Below are 27,023 nucleotides of genomic sequence, written 5' to 3'. Positions count from 1 at the left end.
ATCGACTTGTGTGTTTATCAAACGGAATCGAAAGCTAATTGGAATGGTTGCAGGGGAAGTAAACATGATTTCTCAATTCACTGGAGTGTGGCGCATGGAGCTGCATGCCAGGCTGCCTTAAAGAGAGCTGCATGCCAGGCTGCCTTAAATAGAGCTTATTCCTTAGATGCTGTATTCACCAGGGGCCCCTTAGGGTACCACCGGAGTGGCCGGTGGGGAGCGTAGAGCAAACCTCCATCCACCTCCTACATTATTTATGAGAACAAAGTGAGAGCTGAGGTACTTACAGGGAGCATTAGGAGACAGCAAATCTATCCCTGTAATGTCAATACCAACATCTTGGTAATGCCCCTGCGCCACAACTGTGAAGAGGTGGAGACTCTTAGGAGTGAAGAAGTGCTTAAGGGACAGGACTTTATGGGCACACTAGGTGATGTACTGTAACACAGAGTAATGAAGGTCGGAATGCCATTTAAGGTTGAAATGGTGCCAATTCAAATGGTCTTCTCGCAGGTCTCGGAAGAGTCCAGGAGACCTGAGGTGAGATGCTGTTTCTGACTTTCTGAGTTGACACCAGTATAGACTGTCAGAGGCAGACACAATGCTGTTGGAGTCTCGCAACAAACTGCCAGGAGCAAGAGAGTTGTTTTTAGGTCATTTCACTGCACTTCAGCTCAGTGGAGTCAAATGTGAAGGATGACGTTACTTCCGTTCTGCTTAATTGAGCTTAACTGGCGGAACCAATCGACGTGTCAAAAGTGAGAACATTGTGTGGTATTGGAGTGGGTGTCAGCAGAGTGGACGGCTGATCAGGTGGCTTACTGTCCTGTGCACCTTCTCCTCCAGGTCTTGATTGATCCTCTGTTGAGCTGCATAACTGCTCTGGATCCTGCAGGACAGGAAAGAGTACACATTGATGAAACATAGTCTCGAGTATGAACATGCTTTCAAAACCAATAATTCATTGACTTTAATTCAAGATGATGAATATGAAAATCCAAAACAGTTATTTGATCATTCAATGGATATATTCAAGATCATTCAATGGATATCTGATTTACTGTACAGTAATACTTTTTAGATGTGAATCCTCACACTTGAAGCATGGAAAAACACATTTTGTGATGAAAGCAAGAGAAAAGGTGATGGAAAATGCAGAATCAAACCCATAGGACTTATGCATGACTCATGAATGAGCTGAAGATTTAGGCAACATTTCAGCGCTGGCCGAGGTGTGTTTCCCAGCACAAAACACTGTCTGGTCGGCTTCCAAAACAGTAGTGGGCTTAATGAAATAAGCTGTTCTTTCACCTTCCATTAGTTAAATCATTATCAGCATTAGGCTACTATCTCTTTCAGCACACAGTACTTGCTGCATGTTATTATCACTGGCCCCGGTCTCATGGGGGTTTGGATACAAGCATTTGGAGATTCATTGTAAAAAATGTTTGTTATATAAGAAGACGGTGCTTTAGAAGTGGATTTGGAGCTTATATTCCAGGCTGCTCAACAATGATTGATCTCATAACACGTTCTATATTTTTTTAAATATATTTTTCTTTGTTTCCTGTCAAGTTAAATTGTAGGCCAAAAAACATTTGGTATTGTAACACGGGTTACAGAATAAACAACTCCAATTAGAAGCCACTTAGAAAGGTGTTATTCAATGAGCCGATGCTTGTTTTAGTGTCTTTACAAACATGCCGATGAAGATTTAGGAATTCATGAATCAAGTGATTATTGATCTGTGGAACATTCTCCATATATCTAACATACAGTATATACTTTTTATCAGTAAGATAAGGTATTTTGATGAATATAGTTCATGACAATATACACTGCTCAAAAAAAGAAAGGGAACACTAAAATAACCCATCCTAGATCTGAATGAATGAAATATTCTTATTAAATACTTTTTTCTCTACATAGTTGAATGTGCGGACTACAAAATCACACAAAAATGATCAATGGAAATCAAATTTATCAATCCATGGAGGTCTGGATTTGGAGTCACACTCAAAATTAAAGTGGAAAACCACACTACAGGCTGATCCAACTTTGATGTAATGTCCTTAAAACAAGTCAAAATGAGGCTCAGTAGTGTATGTGGCCTCCACGTGCCTGTATGACCTCCCTACAACGCCTGGGCATGCTCCTGATGAGGTGGCGGATGGTCTCCTGAGGGATCTCCTCCAAGACCTGGACTAAAGCATCTGCCAACTCCTGGACAGTCTGTGGTGCAACGTGGCGTTGGTGGATGGAGCGAGACATGTTGTCCCAGATGTGCTCAATTGGATTCAGGTCTGGGGAACGGGCGGGCCAGTCCATAGCATCAATGCCTTCCTCTTGCAGGAACTGCTGACACACTCCAGCCACATGAGGTCTAGCATTGTCCTGCATTAGAAAGAACCCAGGGCCAACCGCACCAGCATATGGTCTCACAAGGGGTCTGAGGATCTCATCTCGGTACCTAATGGCAGTCAGGCTACCTCTGGCGAGCACATGGAGGGCTGTGCGGCCCCCCAAAGAAATGCCACCCCACACCATGACTGACCCACCGCCAAACCGGTCATGCTGGAGGATGTTGCAGGCAGCAGAACGTTCTCCACGGCGTCTGCAGACTCTGTCACGTCTGTCACATGTGCGTGTGAACCTGCTTTCATCTGTGAAGAGCACAGGGCGCCAGTGGCGAATTTGCCAATCTTGGTGTTCTCTGGCAAATGCCAAACGTCCTGCACGGTGTTGGGCTGTAAGGACGTCGGGCCCTCATACCACCCTCATGGAGTCTGTTTCTGACCGTTTGAGCAGACACATGCACATTTGTGGCCTGCTGGAGGTCATTTTGCAGGGCTCTGGCAGTGCACCTCCTTGCACTAAGGCGGCGGTACCGGTCCTGCTGCTGGGTTGTTGCCCTCCTACGGCCTCCTCCACGTCTCCTGATGTACTGGCCTGTCTCCTGGTAGCGCCTGCATGCTCTGGACACTACGCTGACAGACACAGCAAACCTTTTTGCCACAGTTCGCATTGATGTGCCATCCTGGATGAACTGCACTACCTGAGCCACTTGTGTGGGTTGTAGACTCCGTCTCATGCTACCACTAGAGTGAAAGCACCGCCAGCATTCAAAAGTGACCAAAACATCAGTCAGGAAGCATAGGAACTGAGAAGTGGTCTGTGGTCACCACCTGCAGAACCACTCCTTTATTGGGGGTGTCTTGCTAATTGCCTATAATTTCCACATTTTGTCTATTCCATTTGCACAACAGCATGTGAAATTTATTGTCAATCAGTGTTGGTTCCTAAGTGGACAGTTTGATTTCACAGAAGTGTGATTGACTTGGAGTTACATTGTGTTGTTTAAGTGTACCCTTTATTTTTTTGAGCAGTGTATATTTTTTTCTTCTTACAAGCCTTTAATTAGTATACTTGGGGTTAGTTGTAACACAGTGTTACAACTTCCCCCTTACCTAAAATGATGTAGTATATAGACAAATTAAGATTTTTACATATATGTTGGCAGTGCAACTAAGATTACACCTTAGAAAAAATTATGTTGAACGCTAATACAAAATATAATATTTAAATATAGCATGCCTAAAATATCAAATAAAAATATTTTGTGTCAATTTAGTGTATTTTCATTCAAATATCAGTGTCAAATCTTAACATTGTTGAATTACTACTCATTTGTACTATTAAAGACATTGTCCCATATACTGTTTCAACTAACCCTGCTATTGGGGTTAATTGTAACATCGGGATTTTTTCAGACTTGAGGCAGAATTGTGAAAAAGCCACATTTAGCACGGTTCTCTGAATGTTACTATTAGTTAGCAGACAAATGTACATTTTGAAATCTCTACATCACAGTGTTAAAGTACATGTGATTTTTAAAACAACTTCAAAAAGTGTTACAATTCTCCCGTCTCACCTTATTAATTGGCAATATCAATTATTTGAAGTCAGAAAATGTGACCTCTAAATAAAAAAATAAAAAAGGTTTTCTTTGTCTCTGGTAAAAGGAAAAGCCACAGGCTACATATGTACTTCTGTTGTAAATTACTTGCATTTTAATTATTACTGGCTTTCGATCATCTTGCCCTGCAGTAACACAGATGATTCAGCTAATTATGGTCCGGACTGAAGACATTGATTAGTTGAATCAAGGTGTGTTCCTGCCTGCCAGACAACTCACCCTGAATTTAATTCCGCTGCTCTATCGATCGCTACATACATTAAGTCTGAAACTGCCATCCTAGAAGTCATTTGTGTGACTTCAAAATGAGGAGCATTGTACAAAACAAATTAATCAGCGATTGGATCGTCTCTAACAAATCTAACCAATCAAAGTTCATAACGTCCTTATGTAGTAACCAATCGGTTTCTGGGACCAATCAGAATGTCAGAATGTGTTCGCATTCTAGAAATTGTTGGGGAGGGAGACAAATCCAGACTAATCTTGGAAGAAGAAAAATCAATTGGCCAGAGCAATGCGGAAGGGTAGCCAGGCAATGTTACTGCAGGGATAGGATCATAGACAATAGTTGTAGAACCTTGCATTGGATTATTCCCAATGCAGACTCAGTTGAATTAGTCGATTTGTAAATCCATTGACTCATTAGGTTGACGTGAAAGATGGCATAGTCACGCTTTGTTAGACACAGGAGCTCTGGTAAGAGAATAAAGATGGCGTAACGGGACTGACATGGCGTAACGGAACTGACATGTAACAGGGCTGACATACCTGCGTAGTTTGTCAGTGAATTTCTCCAACTCTTCCTGGGCTCGACGGAGTTCCGTCTCCAGGTACTGACGGGTGGAGTCGAACTCAGACTCCACCATCTCTAGTTTGTGGGTGGTGTAGGACAGACGCTTGTGAAAATCATCCTTGTGATCATGTAGAGAACTAGACGGGAAGTAGAGTGATGGGCAGACAGACACAGGGTCAAAACAGCTCATGGTATCATGAGGTCTTAATTTAGGCTGTGTGCAAACTGCTGAATATTCTTTGAGGTAATTGAAGTGCGTGACTAGACATAACGTACATTAGATATGAATGAACTAAACAACATTTCAGTCATTTAGAAAAATAATCTGATTTCTTTTCTACGCATATACAATATGTCATCTACATATCAACTCTCTTCTGAATTGTGTTAAAGATACAAAATGACTCAATTCTCAAAAGGTACTAATTGTTCACAGTACTGTTTTATAACCGGAACACAGTCAGACTTAGATAAGAGCAAAAGAGAGAGGTATGAAATGGAGATTAAATCTAATTCAGCATGGTGTGAAAAGTCCCAGCCAAGGAAGGCCCGTGGGTATGTATTGATCGATGGAGGCTCGAGCGGTAATGATTTTCCATTGATAGCTATAGGGAACCAGGGCAGCTCACAATGTAACGGTGAGTCCCATTACACACGTCTCCAGCGTGACATCACTGGCAAACCAGATAGAGATTCTGATTCTATCAAGATACAATGCCATAAGGGGTTTGTGGGAAGAGGGATGTGACTGGGGTTGCTCAGTTGGTGAATAAGTTTGGTCTTATAACGTACTGTATTATACAGGAGAATACTGACAACATGTATCTGGAGAGTTTCTCTAACGTGCAAACGTGTTTCTTTGGTAAATGATAGAGAGAATGTGTGCGTGAGTGCTTGTGTGTGTGTGTGTGAGAGAGAAAGACATACACAGACAAAGAAAAAGAGAGAGGCTGGAAATAAAGTAGGTTGGAAAGGGAGCAGTTTGCTCTGGGGATTTAGAGGAGACTGATACGGCGCCTTGCAAAAGTATTCAGACCCCTTGGATTTTATTGTGTTACAAAGTAAATATAGTTGTCTGCTTAATTATTCAGTCCCTTTGTTTAGGCAAGCCACAAGTAAAATGTGGCTTAACAAATCACATAATAAGTTACATGGACTCACTTTGTGTGTGTGTTTTTTTTTTACGACTAAACCTCTGTCTCCCATACATACAATATCTGTAAGGTCCCTCAGTGTCACGACTTCGACCGAGGCAGGCTCTCCTTCCCGTTCGGGTGGCGTTCGGCGGTCGTCGTCCCCGGCCTATTAGCTGCCACTGATCCTTTTCTCCCCCTCCCTATGTGTTTATTGGGTGCACCTGTTTTGTATGAGGGTGTAATTAGTTGGGCTTATTTAGTCAGCCGGCCCGCACGTTTCTTTGTGCGGGATTGTTTGTATGCAAGTGTGGTGTTGGTTTTTGTGCTTCACGTTATTCTGGACTGTGTTCATTTTCCCCCGTGTCTGGGGTAGTTTATAGTGGACTCCCAGTGTGTTAGTAGGGTGGCCTATTTTGTTACGTGTTCATTAGAGAACATTTGTATTTGCACTTGCTGCTCCTCCGCTTTTCCTTCACACTCCGACACCCAGGCCTTACACTCAGTCAAGTAAAGAAGGGCAGTGATTGGTAGATGGGTAATAATAACAAATCAGACATTGGACATTTCTTTAAGCATGGTGAAGTTAATAATTATGCTGTGGATGATGTATTAAACCACCCAGACACATCAAAGATACAGTACTTCTTCTGAATTGAGCTGCAGGACAGGAATGAAACTGCTCAGGAATGTTACCATGAGGCCATTGGTGATTTTAAAACAGCTACAGATTTCAATGGTTGTGATGGGAGAAAACTGATGGATTGATCAACAACATTGTAGTGACTCCACAATAATGACCTAAATGACAGTGAAAAGAAGAATACGAATATACAGAATAAAACTATTCCAAAACACAAAGAAGAAAGGAATACAGTTTTTGGTCTACTTGCAAAGCCTTATGTTTGGGAAAAAACACGACACATCACTGAGTAACTGCCTCCTTATTGTCAAGCATGGTGGTGGCTGCATCATGGTATGGGTATGCTTGACATCGGCAAACACTGCAGAGTTTTTCAGGATAAAAAGTAACGGGATGGAGCTAAGCACAGGCAAAATCCTAGAGAAAAACCTGCTTTGATCTGCTTTACACCAGACTGGGAGAGGAATTCACCTTTCAGAAGGACACATCTACACCAAGAAGACAGTGAATGTTCCTGAGTGGCCAAGTTACAGTTTTGATTTAAATCTGCTTGAAAATCTATGGCAAGACCTGAAAATTGCTGTCTAGCCATATTCCCCAACATCTTGACAGAGCATGAATAATTTTGAAAATAATAAATGGCCAAAAATTGCACAATACAGGTGTGCAAAGCTCCTATAGACTTAACCAAGAAGACTCACAGCAGTAATCCATGCCAAAGGTGTTTCTAACGTGTATTGACGCAGGGAGCTGAATACTTATGCAACAACTTTATTTTAGTTATTACATTTGTATTAATCTTATATAAAAAATAAATGTAAAAAACGTGCTGTTTGACATATTTTGTGTAGATTGTATTTTTTTTGTTGGTCAATCAATTTTGATCCCACTTTGTAACACAATAAAATGTGAAGAAATCCAAGGGGTCTGAATACTTTTGCAAGGCACTATAGATTCTGACTCCGAGACAGTACCCCTGTAGAGGTTCAATATCAGGCTGCCAGTGGCACACTGATCTCATGTCATGACAGTCTGAGGACGGACCATTTGACTTTCTCACAGCCTGGTTGGCTAGTGCAGAAACAGTTTGACAAGGTTATTTAAATTGTATTTATTTAACTAGGCAAGTCAGTTAAGAACAAATTCTTATTGTCAATGACGGCCTAGGAACAGTGGGTTAACTGTCTTGTTCAGGGGCAGAACGACAGATTTCTTTTACTTTGTCAGCTCGGGGATTCAATCTTGCAACCTTTCGGTTACTAGTCCAACGCTCTAACCACTAGGCCACTTACTCACGGTACCAATTTCTCAGTCATTCTCAGTCATCGGTATTCTATTTAAACTTTTAGACATATAATATAACCTTATATAACCTTTTAGACACTTAACCTTCAAAACCTGATGTTTGATACAGTACCAGTCCAGGGTTCTTCAGATTGTTTTTCTACATTGTAGAATAATAGTGAAGACATCAAAACTATGAAATAACACATATGGAATCATGTAGTAACCAAGAAAAGTGTTAAACAAATCAAAATATATTTTATATTTGAAATTCTTCCAAGTAGCCACCCTTTGCCTTGATGACAGGTTTGCACACTCTTGGCATTCTCTCAATCAGATTCACCTGGAATGCTTTTCCAACAGTCTTTAAGGAGTTCCCACATATGTTGAGCACTTGTTGGCTGCTTTTCCTTCACTCCGCGGTTCAACTCATCCCAAACATCGAAAATTGGGTTTAGGTCGGGTGATTGTGGAGTCCAGGTCATCTGATGTAGCACTCCATTGCTCTCCTTCTTGGTCAAATAGCCCTTACACAGCCTGGAGGTGTGTTGGGTCATTGTCCTGTTGAAAACAAATGGGATGGCGTATCGCTGCATAATGCTGTGGTAGCCATGCTGGTCAAGTGTGCCTTGAATTCTAAGTAAATCACTGACAGAGTCACCAGCAAAGCACCATCGCACCTCCTCCTCCATGCTTCACGGTGGGAACCACACATGCGGATATCATCCGTTCACCTACTCTGCGTCTCACAAAGACACGGCGGTTGGAACCTAAAATCTCAAAGGACAGTTTTTCACCGGTCTAATGTCCATAGCTCGTGTTTCTTGGCCCAATCAAGTCTCTTTCGTCTTATTGGTGTCCTTTAGTAGTGGTTTCTTTGCAACAATTCGAACATGAAGGCCTGATTCACGCAGTGTCCTATGAACAGATGATGTTGAGGTGTGGCTGTTACTTGAACTCTGTGAAGCAGTTATTTGGGCTGCAATCCGAGGTGCAGGTAACTCTAATGAACTTATCCTCTGAAGCAGAGGTAACTCTGGGTCTTCCTTTCCTGTGGCGGTCCTCAAGAGAGCCAGTTTCATCATAGTGCTTGATGGTTTTTGCGACTGCACGTTCAAAGTTCTAGAAATGTTCTGTATTGACTGACCATGTCTTAAAGTAATGTTGGACTGTCGTTTCTCTTTGCTAATTTGAGCTGTTCTTGCCATAATATGGACTTGGTCTTTTACCAAATAGGGCTATCTTCTGTATACCACCCCTACCTTGTCACAACACAACTGATTGGCTCAAACACATTAAGGAAATAAATTCCACAAATGAACTTTTAACCGGGCACACCTGTTAATTTAAATGCATTCCAGGTGACTACCTCATGAAGCTGGTTGAGAGAATGCCAAGTGTGCAAAGCTGTCATCAAGGCAAAGGGTGGCTATTTGAAGTATATTTAGATTTGTTTAACACTTTTTTGGTTACTACATGATTCCATATGTGTTATTTCATAGTTTGTCTTCACTATTAGTCTACAATGTAGAAAATAGTAAAAATTCTGAAAAACCCTGGACTGGTACTGTATAATACATCCAGGTTTTGAAGGTTATGTGTCTAAAAGTTTAAATAGAATACTGATGACTGAGAATGACTGAGAAAATGGTACCGTGAGATGGTCGTATAGTTGAAACGACATTTTGATTATTTTGGTAGTATTGAGACAAAATCTTTTGGAATGGGTTCTCCAATGAATAAGATTGATTCACATGATATAAATGGCATTTATAAGTTAAACCACCACTCTTACCTTCTTTTCTGATGCTTGCAACTATTTCTCTGGGCTTTGAGAGCTGTTTTCCCAATATATATCTTTTTCATATTTTCCGCTGTGCATTCACCTTCATTTGTTTTCTAGTTGCTGATGACGCTGATGCAGAGTGTGACCTCTAACACCAACCACTCAAGCTGTAAGTCTTGCCTGTGGAGTCAGGCAGCAAGCAGTTGTCTATCTAGGTTGACTGTTGACCCTGCTAACAGAGCACAGAAAAAACAGCTTTGCAGATTCAAGTGTACATGTAATACATTACTACTATGGTATGTGCTGTGAATTCATGCAATCATTTGAACAAAACCACATTCCTCATGGATGATATCAATGAACACCATCAGCGGGCCTATGCTACAGTACAGTCATATACTAACATTTTCTCCAGTGGCCCCAATAGGTCACTTAATGAGCTCCCCTTTCATATCTCTCCATTTGTCCCATTTAAAGTCACTGTCCAGTGTTTACACAATTCTGTGAAATAAGACTTATAATTAATTACAATATGAGTGAAATACCTTCTCTTCCAAATATGTTTAATTTCACTACATGACCAAAAGTATGTGGACATCTGCTTGTCAAACATCTCATTCCAAAATCATGGCCATTTGTATTTATTATGGATCCCCATTAGCTACTTTTCCTGGGGTCCAGCAAAATGAAGGCAGTTTATACAATTTTAAAACATTACAATACATTCACAGATTTGACAACACACTGTGTGCCCTCAGGCCCCTACTCCACCACCACTACCACATATCTATCTTTTGGGGTGGCAGGTAGCCTAGTGGTTAGAGCGTTGGATTAGTAACCGAAAGGTTGCAAGATCGAATCCCCGAGCTGACAAGGTAAAAATCTGTCGTTCTGCCCCTGAACCCACGGTTCATAGGCCGTCATTGAAAATAAGAATTTGTTAACTGACTTGCCTAGTTAAATAAAGAAAAAAGAAAAGAAAAAAATCAACAGTACTAAATCCATGTGTCTGTGCCAATGTTTGTGTGGCTTCAAAGTCCTCGCTGTTCCATAAGGTGTTTTATTTAATCTGTTTTTTAAATCGAATTAAATTTTACTGCTTGCTCAAGGTACTTGATGTGGAGTAGAGTTCCATGTACTCATGGCCCTATGTAGTACTGTGTGCCTCCCATAGTCTGTTCTGGACTTGGGGACTGTGAAGAGACCTCTTGTGACATGTCGTGTGGGGTATGCATGGGTGTCTGAGCTGTGTGCCAGTAGTTTAGACAGACAGCTCGGTGCATTCAACATGTCAATACCTCTCATAAATAAAAGTAGTGATGAAGTCAATCTCTCCTCCACTTTCAGCCAGGAGAGATTGACATGCATATTATTAATATTAGCTCTCTGTGTACATCCAAGGGCCAGCCGTGCTGCCCTGTTCTGAGCCAATTGCAATTTTCCTAAGTCCTTTTTTGTGGCACCTGACCACACTGAACAGTAGTCAAGGACAAAACTAGGGCCTGTAGGACCTGACTTGTTGATAGTGTTGTTCAGAAGGCAGAGCATCGCTTTATTATAGACAGACTTCTACCCATTAAAACAACTTTGGGAGACTGGTTATTGTTCGGAATTTCGGATGACTCACGTGCCCAAAGTAAAATGCCTGCTACTCAGGCCCATAAGCTAGGATTTGCATATAATTGGTAGCATTGGATAGAAAACACTCTGAAGTTTCTACAACTGTTACAATAATGTCTGTGAGTATAACAGAACTGATATTGCAGGGAAAAATCAGAGGAAAATCCATCCTGAATATAAAAAAATTGAGGTCACAGGCCATTTCAGTGCTAGCCTATGGAAAATACAAATAGATAGGACCCAGATTGCAGTTACTATGGCTTCCACTAGACTACAGTCTACAGTCTAAAGACTACAGTCTTTAGAAAGGGTTACAGGCGTGTTTTTTGAGAAATTAGCAAGTAGTTGGAAAAACTACGAGGTGTCTCTCATTAGAAAAGTAGTCTTGTTGGCGAGTGAATGAGGTGCGCACTCTTTGTTATTTATCTTCCCTATTGAACATACTATTCTCCATCTTAAATATGAACGTTTATTTAGATATTAGAGTACATGAGGATTAATTAGAAACATCGTTTGACTTGTTTGGATGAACTTTACCGGTTGAACGAGTGGATTACTGAGATCATTGGCGCCAACTAAACTGACTTTTTTGGATATAAAGGACTTTATCGAACAAAACAACCATTCATTGTGTAGCTGGGACCCTTGGGATTGCTAACAGAGGAAGATCTTTAACTTCTTGCAACTATAGGGGGTGCTGTTTCGCATTAGCATAATTTGCTCTACAGATTAAACTGCCTAGTACTCAATTCTTGCTCGTACAATATGCATATTATTATTATTATTGGATAGAAAACACTCTCTAGTTTCTATAGCCGTTGGAATTTGGAATTTGGAATCTCTGAGTGAAACAGAACTCAATCTACAGCACTTTTCATGATAGGGAGTCAGATTTCAGACATCTTGGCCCCTGATCTGGAGTCAGTTTAAAGGTCTGTGTAAATGCTATGGAGAAACAGACACTTCTTACGTCTTCCCCTGGATGTCAGTACGTGATGACGCTTTGAATGGAGTCGATTGCGCAATCAGTGCCTCTATAAATCACCAAATACCGGAAGTTACTTTCTTTGGCTGCCTGCGCCTGGCGCACGAAGGATGTCGGACTCGCCTACTTCCAAGCTGTTGTTTAGCCAGTAATATTTCTCTGGTCATATTTTTACTCGTTATAGGTGTTAACAACATCATAAGGTAGGTGCCCCTGTGTTGAAGATCAGCGTGGCAAATGTGTTGCTACCTACCCTTACCACCTGGGGAGGCCTGTCAGGAAGTCCAGGATCCAGCTGCAGAGGGAGGTGTTTAGTTCCAGGGTCCTTAACTTTGTGATGAGCTTTGGTGTTGAACGCTGAGCTGTAGTCAATGAATAGCTTTCTCACATCGGTTTTCCTTTTGTCCAGGTGGGAAAGGGCAGTGTGGAGTGCAATAGAGATTGCATCATCTGTGGATCTGTCGGGGCGGTATGCAAATTGGAGTGGGTCTAGAGTTTCTGGGTTAATGGTGTTGATGTGAGCCATGACCAGCCTTTCAAAGCACTTCATGGCTACTGATGTGAGTGCTACGGGTCGATAGTTATTTAGACAGGTTACCTTAGTGTTCTTGGGCACAAGGTGGTCTGCTTGAAACATGTTGGTAGTACAGACTCAGACAGGGAGAGGTTGAAAATGTCAGTGAAGACACTTGCCTGTTGTTCAGCGCATGCTCGGAGTACACGTCCTGGTAATCCGTCTGGCCCAGCAGCCTTGTGAATGTTGACCTGTTTAAAGGTCAACTTACTCACATCAGCTACGGAGAGCGTGATCACACAGTCGTCCGGAACCTCGAAGCGAGCATAGAAGTAATTTAGCTCATCTGGTAGGCTCGTGTCCCTGGGCAGCTTGCAGCTGGGCTTCCCTTTGTAGTCTGTAATAGTTTGCAAGCCCTGCCACATCCGACGAGCATCGGAGCTGATGTAGTACGGTTCAATCTTAGTCCTGTATTGACGCTTGCCTGTTTGATGGTTCGTCTGAGAGCAAAGCGGGATTTCTTATAAGCGTCCGGGTTAGAGTCCCGCTTCTTGAAACCGGCAGCTCTACCCTTTAGCTTAGTGCGGATTTTCCCTGTAATTCATGGCTTCTTGTTGGGGTATGTACGTACGTTCACTGTGGGGACGACGTCATTGATGCACTTATTGATGAAGCCAGTCATTGATGTGATTTACTCCTCAATGGCACCAGAAGAATCTCGAAACATATTCCAGTCTCTGCTAGCAAAACAATCCTGTAGCTTGGCATCTGCATCATCTGACCACTTCTTTATTGACCGAGTCACTGGTGCTTCCTGCTTTAGTTTTTGCTTGTACGCAGGTTAGGATAGAATTATGGTCAGATTTGCCAAATGGAGGGCGAGGGAGAGCTTTGTGTGCATGTCTGTGTATGGATTAAAGGTGGTCTAGAGTTTATTTTCCTCTGGTTGCACATTTAACATGCTGGTAAAAATGAGGTAAAACTGATTTAAGTTTCCCTGCATTAAAATCCCCGGCCACTAGGAGCGTTTTCCTGTTTGCTTATGGCCTTATACAGCTCATTGAGTACGGACTTAGTGCCAGCATCGGTTTGTGGTCGTAAATAGACAGCTCCAAAAAATATAGATGAAAACTATCTTGGTAAATAGTTTGGTCTACAGCTTATCATGAGATACTCTACCTCAGGCGAACAAAACCTTGAGACTTCCTTCATTTTAGATTTCGTGCACCAGCTATTGTTTACACAAAAAAAACAGACCGCCACCCCTTGTCTTACCGGAGGCAGCTTTTCTATCCTGCCGATGCAGGGTAAACCCCGCCAGCTGTATTTTTTCCACGTCGTCGTTCAGCCACAACTTGGTGAAACATAAGATATTCGTTTTTAATTCCCGTTGGTAAGATATTCGTGATCATAGCTCATCTATTTTGTTATCCAATGATTGTACTTTGGCTAATAGGACTGATGGTAGAGACAGATTACTCACTCTGTCGGATCCTTACAAGGCACCCCGACATCTCCGTCGCTTTCTCCTGCGAATGACAGGGATGTGGGCCTTGTCGGGTGTCTGAAGTAAATCCTTTGCGTCGGACTCGTTATAGAAAAAATCTTCATCCAGTACTAGGTGAGTCATTCTGTGCTGATATCCAGAAGCTCTTTTCGGTCTTAAGAGACAGTGGCAGAAACATTATGTACAAATTAAGTTACAAATAACGTGAAAAAACACGCACAATTGTTTAAGAGCCCAAAAAATGGCAGCCATCTCCTCCAGTGCCATTCGAGGAAACCATTTATGTATGGACCTTGCTTTGTACATGGGGCATTATCATGCTGAATCAGGTTCCTTCCCCAAACTGTTGCCAGAATGTCATTGTATGCTATAGCGTTAAGATTTCCCTTCACTGGAACTAAGGGGCCTAGCCCGAACCATGAAAAACAGCCCCAGACCATTATTCCTCCTCCACCAAACTTTACAGGTAGTGTTCTCCTGGCGTTCGGACTACCAGATGGTGAAGCATGATTCATTACTCCAGAGAACGCGTTTCCACTGCTCCAGAGTCCAATGGCTTTACACCATTCCAGCCGACAATTGGCATTGCACATGGTGATCTTAGGCTTGTGTGCGGCTGCTCAACCATGGAAACCATTTCATGAAGCTCACAGCGAACAGTTCTTGTGCTGACGTTGCTTCCAGGGGCAGTTTGGAACTCAGTAGTGAGTGTTGCAACCAACAGACAATTTTTACTTTGCATTTAGGGTCAAAAGTGTATTCCTTTTGCTTTTTAAAAATATTACTTCAGTGCATTCAAGAAGCATGTTTTGGAATAATTTTATTCTGTATATTTGTCTTCTTCTTTTCACTCAGTCATTTAGGTCATTATTGTAGTCACTACAATGTTGTTGATCCATCCTCAGTTTTCTCCCATTAGCCATTGACCTCTATGTAGCTGTTTTAAAATCACTTAGGACCTCATGGTGACATCTAAGTGGTTTCCTTCCTGTCCTGCAGCTCAGTTCAGAAGGAAACCTTCATCTATTATGTGTCTGGGAGGTTTAATAATTATGCTGTGGATGATGCATTAACTTGACAATGCTTAAAGATGATTTGTTATTGTTACCCATCTACTAATTACTGCCCTTCTTTATGGGGCTTTCGAAAAGCTTCCTGGTCTTTGTAGTTGAATCTGTGCTTGAAATTCAATACTTGACTGACGGACGTTACAGATGTACGGTGCCTTCGGAATGTATTCAGACCCCTTGACTTTTTAATGACGAAGCAAAAACAAGTTATTGGAATTTTTGCTAATTAAAAAAGAAAAGAAAGGAAATAACATTTACATAAGTATTCAGACCCTTTACTCGGTACTTTCTTGAAGCACCTTTGGCAGCATTTACAGCATTGAGTCTCCTTGGGTATGGCACACCTGTATTTGGGGAGTTTCTCCCATTTCTTCTCTGCAGATCCTCTCAAGCTCTGTCAGGTTGGATGGGGAGCTGTGTGCTCAAAGTCGTTGTCCTGGAAGGCGAACCTTCTCCACAGTCTGAGGTCCTGAGCAGGTTTTCATCAAGGATCTCTCTGTACTTTGCTCCATTTATCTTTGCATCAAATCCTGACTAGTCTTCCAGTCCCTGCCCCTGAAAAATATCCCCACAGCATGATGCTGCCACCACCATGCTTCAACGTAGGGATGGTGTCATGTTTCCTCCAGACATGGCGATTGGCATTCAGTCCAAAGAGTTCAATCTTGGTTTCATCAGACCAGAGAATCTTGTTTCTCATGATTTGAGAGACTTTAGGTGTCTTTTGGTAAACTCCAAGCGGCCTGTCATATGCCTTTTTACTGAGGAGTGGCTTCTGTCTGGCCACTCTACAATAAAGGTCTGATTGGTGGAGTGCTGCAGAGGAACTCTGGTGCTCTGTCAGAGTGACCATCAGGTTCTTGGTCAGCTCCCTTACCAAGGCCCTTCTCCCGATTGCTCAAGTTGGCCGGGCGGCCAGCTCTAGGAAGAGTCTTGGTGGTTCCAAACATCTTCCATTTAAGAATGATGGAGGCCACTGTGTTCTTGGGGACCTTCAATGCTGCAGACATTTTTTTTCTCAACACAATCCTGTCTCCGAGCTCTACGGGCAATTCCTTCAACCTCATGTCTTGGTTTTTTCTCTGACATCCACTGTCAACTGTGGGACCTTATATAGACAGGTGTGTGCCTTTCCAAATCATGTCCAATCAATTGAATTTAACACAGGTGGACTCCAATCAAATTGAAGACACATCTCAAGAATGATAAATGGAAACAGGATGCACCTGAGCTCAATGTCGAGTCTCATAGTAAAGGGTTTGAATACTTGTGTAAATAAGGTATTTCTGTTTTATATTTATATTTTTTTATTTTTAATACAATACAACCTGTTTTCACTTTGTCATTATGGGGTATTGTGTATAGATTGCTGAGGGGAATTTAAAAAAAAATCTATTTTAGAATAAGGCTGTAACGTAGCAGAATGTGGAAAAAGTCAAGGGGTCTGAATACCTTCCGAAGGCACTGTATGTATGGGCGACAGAGGAAGGGGGTAGTCCTTCAAAAATCATGTCAATCCCTATTATTTTCCACAGAGTGAGTCCATACAACTTATTATGTAATTTGTTAGGCCAAGTTTTACTTCTAAACTAATTTAGGCTTGCCTAAACAAAGGGGGTGAATACTTGTGCAATGACTATATTTTTATTATTTAATTTGTATTAAGTTGTAAACATTTGTAGAATTCTATTTACGTTGACATCATGTAGTATTTTGTATAGATCAATGACAAGAAATTACAATTTCATCTGTTTCAATCCCACTTTGTAACTCAATGAAATGTGAAAAACGTTCAAAAGGGGTGTACACTTTCTATAGGCACTGTACGTACCTTTTTGAGGTGTTTAAAAAATATATTTTAAATTGTTTTATTTGGCAACAAATACAAGTATAGGATGAGTCAACAACATTTGGGGTTTGAGTTAACGGAATATGACGTTTCAAAAGTGGAATTTTCGCTGGACAGTTACTTTAATAATCATCAACAGCCGCATCCACAAATAACAAAATCCTATTGAGCATCGATGACCTGGCAGGTTATATAGATCAGCATTACAATATCCCGCTAACGGAACCTATGGTGTGTCTATTCATCCCTCTCCATCTGAACTGACTGTGGTTGGGATCAGTGGAGGAGCTTGAAGAAGATGTCTCGTTAGCATTGATAACCTTGTCACAGTCCCCCCTGGGAGTAGTAGGTAAAAGGTCTGGTTGGCTAACTGTGAGACGGAGCTGAATCACAATAGCGTCAGGCTGCTGCTTTCCTACTATTTTTACTTTATTTATGGCTAATGTTGGCAGTATTGACTGCATGATTTACGATATGATACTCAGACAGGAAAAAGAGGGGCTTGAAGGGGTGGGAGGTGATCAGACATCTCATATCCACTGATTTCTCCAACACTGATTTTCTTAACACTGATTTCTCCAACACTAATCTAACACACATTTTTTTTTAACACTGATTTCTCCATAACTGATTCACTTAACACTGATTTCTCTCCTTCAAACTCCAAGGAGACCGTGATGAATCTGTACCAACTCTAATTCCCCACAGAGTTCAGACACATCTTTAAACATCCTCTAAAATGAAAGAGAAACTTCAGGCTGTCAATAATTCACTATGACAACAGTTGCAAGGGATTAGAGGCCTTTATGTGCAGGCTTGTCCTCGCTCCAGGGATCTAGCCTATGCTGAGTGATTAGTCAAAAGGAACGTTTCGCCTTTGCACGCTTTGACAGTCATTACAGAAAAACTCTCCACGTATGATCGCTTTCAAAGTGGTTGAGAGCATAAATGAATTTGAAATACGAAACAAAACTTTTCAATCCCATTAACCCTACAACAAACTCTTTCGGATGAACACTCCAAGTGTCAATTTGTGACTCCACAGAGTATTCAACATCATTCAGATAGCATCTGATTGAAAGAGCGGCACAAACAAACTAGGCAGAGGTACTGTAAATGTCTAGCAATTTACCCTATAAACAATCCAGCTGCAGGCACCTATTAACCTGATAAAAACATGACAATGAAGTTCTACATATCTGTGGGGAAGCGTTATCGCTGTGCTTCAAGAGCCAAGAGCCTCAATGTAAATACCAAAAGAGCTGCAGTAACACTTCATCGGGTCCTTGCAGAACAGAGTTGGTGTACGACAGCGAGGCAGCAAAATGAATGTTCGCCGCCTGTCTCTTTCGCTCCGAAGACACCACTACTTATAATTTTTTTTAAATCTCTCTTTCACACTGCCTGCTAGAAAACAAAAAGGAGCCGGGATACACACTGAACACAGTCGCTAGCTGTGGTCTTCTCTCTAACTTGCAGAGAAAAGTTGCTGGAGTGAGGAATTGTGCTTGTAGCTAGCCGCCCCCCTCTTTTCTCTTTATTCTCCGGTGCTGTTGTCACTCTCTCCCTGTGTGTATGATATTGTACCTGTAATCGAGTACCTCAGGGGAGTTAAGAGAGGACTGGGCCTACGACATAAGACACTTCTGATGCTGGAGGATGTAAACGAACACAAGATACGAGTTGTATGTCTTCAGAAGGACCCATGTTTGCAGCCTAGTCGTACTCCTGAATACATGTACTACTCAACAAACATACCCTGGACAAAATATTTGTTATGTTGTAACATTCTAGTTTCACACCCTCCACAGCACAGTAAACACATTTTCACACAACACCTTTGACCATTCCTTCCCCTCAGAGAAAGCAGCTCCCATGGCTCTTTGTTTAATTAAAGATAAATGATCCTTAATTCTGCCAAACATGTGCTAAAAGGTCACTGCAATGCGACATCCATCTTTAGTGTGGTGCCTAGTGCCAGCGTCAGGAGGCTATTTAGTGCCTCCAAGATATATTACTTTATGAGCTAATGGAGGTCTGCAATTTTAATTACTACAACGTAATGTGAGCACTCCTTATAGGCTAGACTGTGTGGACCTTTCAGGGAAAACAGAATGGTCTGTTAAAGTTTTAATCAAGGAACCAGATCCACCACGTAATAACGACAAAATGTACTGGAGGAGTAGCCGTTCCACTTTACATGATATAGTATAACAGTTGTAGGTACTAGGTTATAATGTGTACTTACATTGTAAATGTACCTATGAGAACAAACCAGAAAAGTACATGCAACTGGTGTAAATCAATGCAAAACATTGTATAGAAAAGTGAAAACTGGCTGTACGAATGGCAAGAATTTAAAAATGTTTGGTCCAACTTTTTTCTTATTTTCTGTAGGCAAAACACAGCAATTGATTCTGAACACTCCAGAAAGCTTCTCCTATGTAATCCCCAGTGTGCGCCACCAAAAGCGATAAGGGCAAGCCCATGGTAACGGAATTGACTGAGACTCAGATTTGTCACCTTTTAAAATGTATGCAAAAACAAAAACAAATTATTTCCTCTAGGATTTTGCTTGTGCTGAGCTCCAATCTGTTTCTTTGTTATCCTGAAAATCTCCCCAGTCCTTAATGATTACAAGCATACCTATAACATGATGCAGCCACCACTATGTTTGAAAATATGAAGAGTGGTACTCAGTAATGTGTTGTATTGGATTTGCCACAAACATAACACTGTGTATTCAGGACAAAAAGTAAATTGCTTTGCCACATTTTTCCAATATTACTTTAAACAGGATGCATGTTTTGGAATATTTGTATTCTGTACAGGCTCCCTTCTTTTCACTCTGTCAATTAGTTTAGTATTGTGGAGTAACTACAATGCTGTTAATCGATCGTCAGGATGTAGTGATCACAATAAATATAGTAGTCATATCTAGGAAAAGTTCCAAAGGCTGGCCCTAATATAGTGTATAAGAGGTCATACAATAAGTTTTGTAGTGATTCTTATGTTGATGATGTAAAGAATATTTGCTGGTCTGTGGTGTGTAATGAGGAGCAACCAGATGCTGCACTTGACACATTTAATAATTTGCTTATTCTAATTACTAATAAGCATGCATCCGTTAAGAAAATGACAGTGGAAACTGTTCAATCCGGTTGGATTGATGAAGAATTAAAAAATGGTATGCTTGAGGGATGAGGCAAAATGTATGGCAAATAAGTCTGGCAGCCCAATCGATTGGCAAACATACTGCAAATTAAGAAATCATGTGAATAAACTAAATAAAAATAAATTATTCTATGAATCAAAAATAAATTATATAAAGAATAATAATAATAATAATAATAGTAAAAAGATTTGGAGCATCTTAAATTATATTTCGGAAAATTGGCAAACTCGGCTCCATCATTCATTGAATCAGATGGCCCATTTATCAAAAAAAACACTGATATTGCCAACTACTTTAATGACTTTTTCATTGGCAATATAAGCAAACTTAGGCATGACATGCCAGCAACAAATGCTCACCCGACATATCCGACCAAATTATGAAAGACAGGCATTGTACTTTAGAATTACAGTTGAAGTCAAAAGTTTACATACACCTTAGCCAAATACATTTAAACTCTGTTTCACAATTCCTGACATTTAATCCTAGTAAAAAATTCCCTGTCTTAGGTCCGTTAGGATCACCACTTTATTTTAAGAATGTGAAATGTCAGAATAATAGTAGAGAGAATTATTTATTTCAGATTTTATTTCTTTCATCACATTCCCAATGGGTCAGAAGTTTACATACACTCAATTAGTATTTGGTAGTATTGCCTTTAAATTGTTTAACTTGGGTCAAACGTTTCGGGTAGCCTTCCACAAGCTTCCCACAATAAGTTGGGTGAATTTTGGCCCATTCCTCCTGACAGAGCTGGTGTAACTGAGTCAGGTTTGTAGGCCTCCTTGCTCGCACACGCTTTTTCAGTTCTGCCCACAGAACTGAGTAAAGCCAGTGTAAGGCCAGTGTGTCTATGTATGTGGATGACTCAACACCATACACGTCAGCTACTACAGCAACTGAAATAACTGCAACACTTAACAAAGAGCTGCAGTTAGTTTCAGAATGGTAGCAAGGAATAAGTTAGTCCTAAATATTTCAAAAACTTAAAGCATTGTATTTGGGGCAAATCATTCACTAAACCCTAAACCTCAACTACATCTCGTAATGAATAATGTAGAAGTTGAGCAAGTTGAGGTGACTTAACTGCTTGGAGTAACCCTGGATTGTAAACTGTCGTCGTCAAAACATATTGATACAACAGTAGCTAAGATGGGGAGAAGTCTGTCCATAATAAAGCGCTACTCTGCCTTCGTAACAACACTATCAAGAAGGCAGGTCCTACAGGCTTTAGTTTTGTCGCTTCTAGACTACTCTTGTGCGGTCAGGTGCCACAAAGAAGGAAAATTGCAGTTGGCTCAGAACAGGGCAGCATGGCTGGCCCTTAAAAGTACACAGAAAGCTAATATTAATGATATACATGTCAATATCTCATGGCTCAAAGTGGAAGAGAGATTGACATCATTACTACTTGTTTTTGTACAAAGTGTTGACAAGCTGAATGTACTGAGCTCTCTGTTTAAACTGCACAGCTCTGACATCCATGCATACCCCACAAGACATGCCACCAGAGGTCTCTTCACAATCCTCAAGTCCAGAACAGACTATTGGAGGCGCACAGTACTACATAGAGCCATGACTACATGGAACGCTATTCCACATTTGGTAACTGATGCAAGCAGTAGAATCAGATGAATAAAACAGGTAAAAATATACCTTAGGGAACAGCGGGGACTGTGAAGAGACACACACAAAGGTACCTGACAGGTGTGGCATATCAAGAAACTGCTTAAACAGCATGATCAGTACACAGGTGCACCTTGTGCTGGGGACAATAAAAGGCCACTCTAAAATGTGCAGTTTTGTCACATAACACAATGCCACAGATGTCTCAAGTTTTGAGGGAGCGTGCAATTGTCATGCTGACTGCAGGAATGTCCACCAGGGCTGTTGCCCCATGGTTGCGGTGGGGTTAAGGTATAGGCAGGCAAACTAAGGACAATGAAGGTATTTGCAATTTGAATGCACAGAGATACCGTACAAGATCCTGGGGCCCACTGTTGTGCCTTTCATCTGCTTGCTGAAAGGTGAATTTATCTCCCAGTCTGTTGGAAAGCAGACTGGACAGGTCTTCCTCTAGGATTATGCCTGAGTTCTATATATATGAGTTCTACTCAGTGATGGATTTGTTGAACTTTCCTCAAACATAATTCTTTGTATTCAGGACAAAATGTTGGTGCCAATGGATCCTTTTACATAGAAATTCCCATAACCGAAACAATTTTATTTTGTAAGCAGAGTAAATGACTAATCAACAAAATGAGACTAGGAAACCGTGCAGTTACAGGGGAAAAAATCAAACCCAAAAATCAAATCCCAAAAGGTCACTTTTTTTCTTAAATTATCGTTTTTTCTGAGGAAACGATATCCTCACTGAAAGCTCTAGTCGGGAGGTAGAGAAGAAGAACATAATGTTATTTTGAGTAGCAAAGACAAGCAGCCAGCATCATCTTTCTTATCTGATCATGGTCCTTGATTTGCCAATTGCAAACCTGGGTTCAAATGGTATTTTAAATATTTCTAATTCTTTAGCTGTGCTTGATTGAGCTTGTCGAATGCAATGGAACCAATGGCATAGTTCCAAAAGTGCAAACCCCACCCACCAGACACACCTGGCCAAGTTTATTGGCCATGTTTAAACTTTAGTTACTTGTGCATCAGCTGGATGAGGATTATGCTTGATGAGCATCTGCATACCATAACTACTAATGAGGAGGTACTGCCCTCCACCTGCACTTTCCCATCTGGACAAAAGGAACTCCTATGTGAGAATGCTGTTCATTGACTACAGCTCAGCGTTCAACACCATAGTGCCCACAAAGCTCATCACTAAGCTAAGGACCCTGGGACTAAACATCTCCCTTTGCAACTGGATCCTGGACTTCCTGACGGGCCGCCCCCAGGTGGTAAGGGTAGGAAACACATCTGCCACGCTGATCCTCAACACGGGGGCCCCTCAGGGGTGCATGCTTAGCACCCTCCTGTACTCCCTGTTCATCCACGACTGCGTGGCCAAGCACGACTCCAACACCATCATTACGTTTGCTGACGACACAACGGTGGTAGGCCTTATCACCGACAACGATGAGACAGACTATAGGGAGGAAGTCAGAGACCTGGCAGTTTGGTGCCAGGACAACAACCTCTCCCTCAACGTGAGCAAGACTTAGGAGATGATCGTGAACTACAGGAAAAGGAGTGCCAAACACGCCCCCATTCACATCGGCGGGGCTGTAGTGGAGCGGGTCGAGAGTTTTAAGTTTCTTGGTGTTCACATCACCAAGAAACTATCATGGTCCAAACACCCCAAGGAATTCGTGCAGAGGGCACGACAATGCCTTTTCCCCTCGGGAGACTGAAAAGATTTGGCATGGGTCCTCAGATCCTCAAAAAGTTCTACAGCTGCACCATAGAGAGCATCCTGACCCGTTGCCTCACCACCTGGTATGGCATCTGCTCGGCATCTGACCATAAGGCGCTACAGATGGTAGTGCGTACAGCCCAGTACATCATTGGGTTCAAGCTTCCTGCCATCCAGGACCTATATACTACGCGGTGTCAGAGGCTCCAAAATTGTCAAAGACTCCAGTCATCCAAGCCATTGACTGTTCTCTCTTTTACCGCATGGCAAGCATTTATTGGAGCACAAAATCTAGGTTCAAAAGGCTCCTTAACAGCTTCTACCCCCAAGCTACAAGACTGCTGAACAATTCATCAAATGGCCACCAGGACTATTTACATTATTTAGCTCATAATGAATAGTTCTCCCCTGTTGTGAGATGACTCATCACTAAACTCACTTCTACTCCCTCATGCCTCATCCTTGGCCTTGGAACGGCATGTCTGTCAGATCGAGTCGAGGGGAAAGTGTGTGTGTGTGTTGGCCTCCACAGGAGGGAAAAACAGAAATTCAATCAACATTGGCCTTATTCCAGGTGAGTCACAAATCTCGCTCTGATCGGATCACGTCAGGGAGACACATGAGAAGAAGCCTTGGGGACCCTGTATACCCAGCATAGTGTGTATGTGTGTGTACGTTCATGTGTGTGCCATACTCTGCTTCTACACTACTTCAATACAGTGTTTACGTGACAAGCAGATCGTAGAAAGGATCAGTCTCTGAGACCTCTCCTGAGGGAGCTTGTGACTGAGATTAGTTAGCTTTTAAAGTACTGGTCCCGAACAAGGTGTCAACGTTCCAACAGCATCAAGATAGTTTGTCTACTCAGACTTTAACATCTTGTCTGGAGCCACCATTTCCATATGACTGGGCACAGATTGAGTGTTGAGCCTTGCAGCACTATAGTATCACATAGTGACATTTTAAAGCACTTTGTCATTTAGAATATTCATATCGAAGCACAATTTGTAAAGAAGAACACATACAATGCCTTCGGAAAGTATGCAGACTTTTTCCACATTTTGTTACTTTATAGCCTTATTCTAAAATGGATTAAATAAAAAGAAATCCTCATGAATCTACACACAATACCTCGTAATGACAAAGCGAAAACAGGTTTTTAGAATTTTTTTGCAAATGTATCAATAAAAAAAAGTATTCAGACCCTTTTCTATGAGACTAGAAATTGAGCTCAGGTTTTTTTTTTTCATGTTTCCATTGATCATCCTTGAGATGTTTCTACAACTTCTACAACAAATTAAATTGATTGGACATGATTTGGAAAGGCACACACCAGTCTATATAAGGTCCCACAGTTGACAGTGCATGTCAGAGCAAAAACCGGGCCACGATGTTAAAGGAATTGTTCGTAGAGCGCAGAGACAGGATTGTGTCGAGGCACAGGTCAGGGGAAGGGTACCAAAACATTTCTGCAGCATTGAAGGTACCCAATAACACAGTGGCCTCCATTCTTAAATGGAAGAAATTTGGAACCACCAAGTCTCTTCCTAGAGCTGACCGCCCGGCCAAATTGAGCAATTGGAGGAGACGGGCCTTGGTCAGGGAGGTTACCAAGGACCCGATGGTCACTCTGACAGATCTCTCGAGTTCCTCTGTGAAGATGGGAGAACCTTCCAGAAGGACAACCATCTCTGCAGAACTCCACCAATCAGGCCTTTATGGTAGAGTGGCCAGACGGAAGCCACTCCTCAGTAAAATGCACATGACAGCCTGCTTGGAGGCACCTAAAGGACTCTCAGACCATGAGAAACAAGATTCTCTGGTCTGATGAAACCAAGATTGAACTCTTTGGACTGAATGCCAAGCGTTACATCTGGAGGAAACCTGGCACCATCCCTACGTTGAAGCATGGTGCTGGCAGCATCATGCTGTGGGGATGTTTTTCAGCGGCAGGGATTGGGAAATTAGTCAGCATTGAGGGAAAGATGAATGGAGCAAAGTACAGAGAGATCCTTGATGACAACCTGCTCCAGAGCTCTCAGGACTTCAGACTGGGGTGAAGGTTCACCTTCCAACAGGACAACAACCCTAAGCTCACAGCCAAGACAACGCAGGAGTGGAGCCCGGACTTGAACCCAATCGAACATCTCTGGAGAGACCTGCAAATAGCGTTGCATCTTGAGAGCTTGAGAGGATCTGCAGAGAAGAATGGGAGAAACTCCCCAAATACAGTTGTGCCAGGCTTGTAGCATCATAGCCAAGAAGACTTGAGGCTGTAACCGCTGCCAAAGGTGCTTCAAGAAAGTACTGAGTAAAGTGTCTGAATACTTAAGTAAATGTGATATTGTTTTATATTTTTTTTATACATTTGCAAACATTTCTAAAAACCTGTGTTTTGCTTCGTCATTATGGGGTATTGGGTGTAGATTGATGTGGGAATAAAAAAAAAAAATCTATTTTAGAATAAGGCTGTAACATAACAAAATGTGGAAAAAGTCAAGGGGTCTGAATACTTTTCGAATGCACTGTATATATATATATATATATATATATATATATATATATATAAAATGCACTGTATCCCTGTTGAATATCCCATTCTATAGTCTGATGTTTTGTGGTGGTAGGTGCAGATAAGGTGAATGGTATTGGGGTATGCTCTGATTATACTGTTTTTATTGAGAGTCTACCTGATAGCATAGTGGATCATCTTGCTAGCGCTCTCTCTCTCTCTCACTCTCTTTGTCTTGGATGCACTTTTTCCACATGAGTGCTGGTTTATGTAAGTGGGGGAGCAGATTACAGTATGCCCAAAGAGCACAATGATGCCTTAGCTCATCCTTCCCTGCCCTACCTTTACAACACAATATCTCAAATAAGCAGGCTTAAAAAGACAACACCTTAGTCAAGCAAGCTTAAACCCCTGTAAACATCACAACATCTTCGGTATAAATACGGTAACTCATTTCATACCCTGGTTTGGAGAAAGGTGAAGATGTTACTTGCCTCTGTATGCTGACTAATTTATTTTTCTCTCCAAAACTCTTGAACGTGCCGTCCTTGGCCAGCTCTCCTGCTATCTCTCTCAGAATGACCTTCTTGATCCAAATCAGTCAGGTTTCAAGACTAGTCATTCAACTGAGACTGCTCTTCTCTGTATCACGGAGGCGCTCCGCACTGCTAAAGCTAACTCTCTCTCCTCTGCTCTCATCCTTCTAGACCTATCGGCTGCCTTCGATACTGTGAACCATCAGATCCTCCTCTCCACCCTCTCCGAGTTGGGCATCTCCGGCGCGGCCCACGCTTGGATTGCGTCCTACCTGACAG

The 27,023-nt window shown here is 41.7% G+C and overlaps 1 protein-coding gene across 4 annotated transcripts in view; it reads right to left on the bottom strand.

Moving 5' to 3' along the window:
- Window positions 1–27,023, bottom strand: part of LOC129812564 (brain-enriched guanylate kinase-associated protein-like) — a 99,878-nt gene that overhangs the window by 18,227 nt on the left and 54,628 nt on the right. For 3 of the 4 annotated variants that reach the window (XM_055864224.1, XM_055864225.1, XM_055864226.1), the window contains 2 exons: window positions 4,745–4,906; window positions 823–889 (listed from right to left, as the gene is read on the bottom strand). In XM_055864224.1, coding sequence (XP_055720199.1) covers window positions 823–889; window positions 4,745–4,906 — 229 coding nt within the window. Of the gene's footprint in view, window positions 1–822; window positions 890–4,744; window positions 4,907–9,624; window positions 10,553–27,023 lie in introns of those variants that run through there. The other variant, XM_055864223.1, reaches the window with a different exon arrangement.

Source organism: Salvelinus fontinalis, chromosome 16 (assembly GCF_029448725.1).
Source record: "Salvelinus fontinalis isolate EN_2023a chromosome 16, ASM2944872v1, whole genome shotgun sequence".
NCBI lineage: Eukaryota > Metazoa > Chordata > Actinopteri > Salmoniformes > Salmonidae > Salvelinus > Salvelinus fontinalis.
Note: the sequence above shows the minus strand (reverse complement) of the source record. Positions and strands in the feature narration are given on the sequence as shown.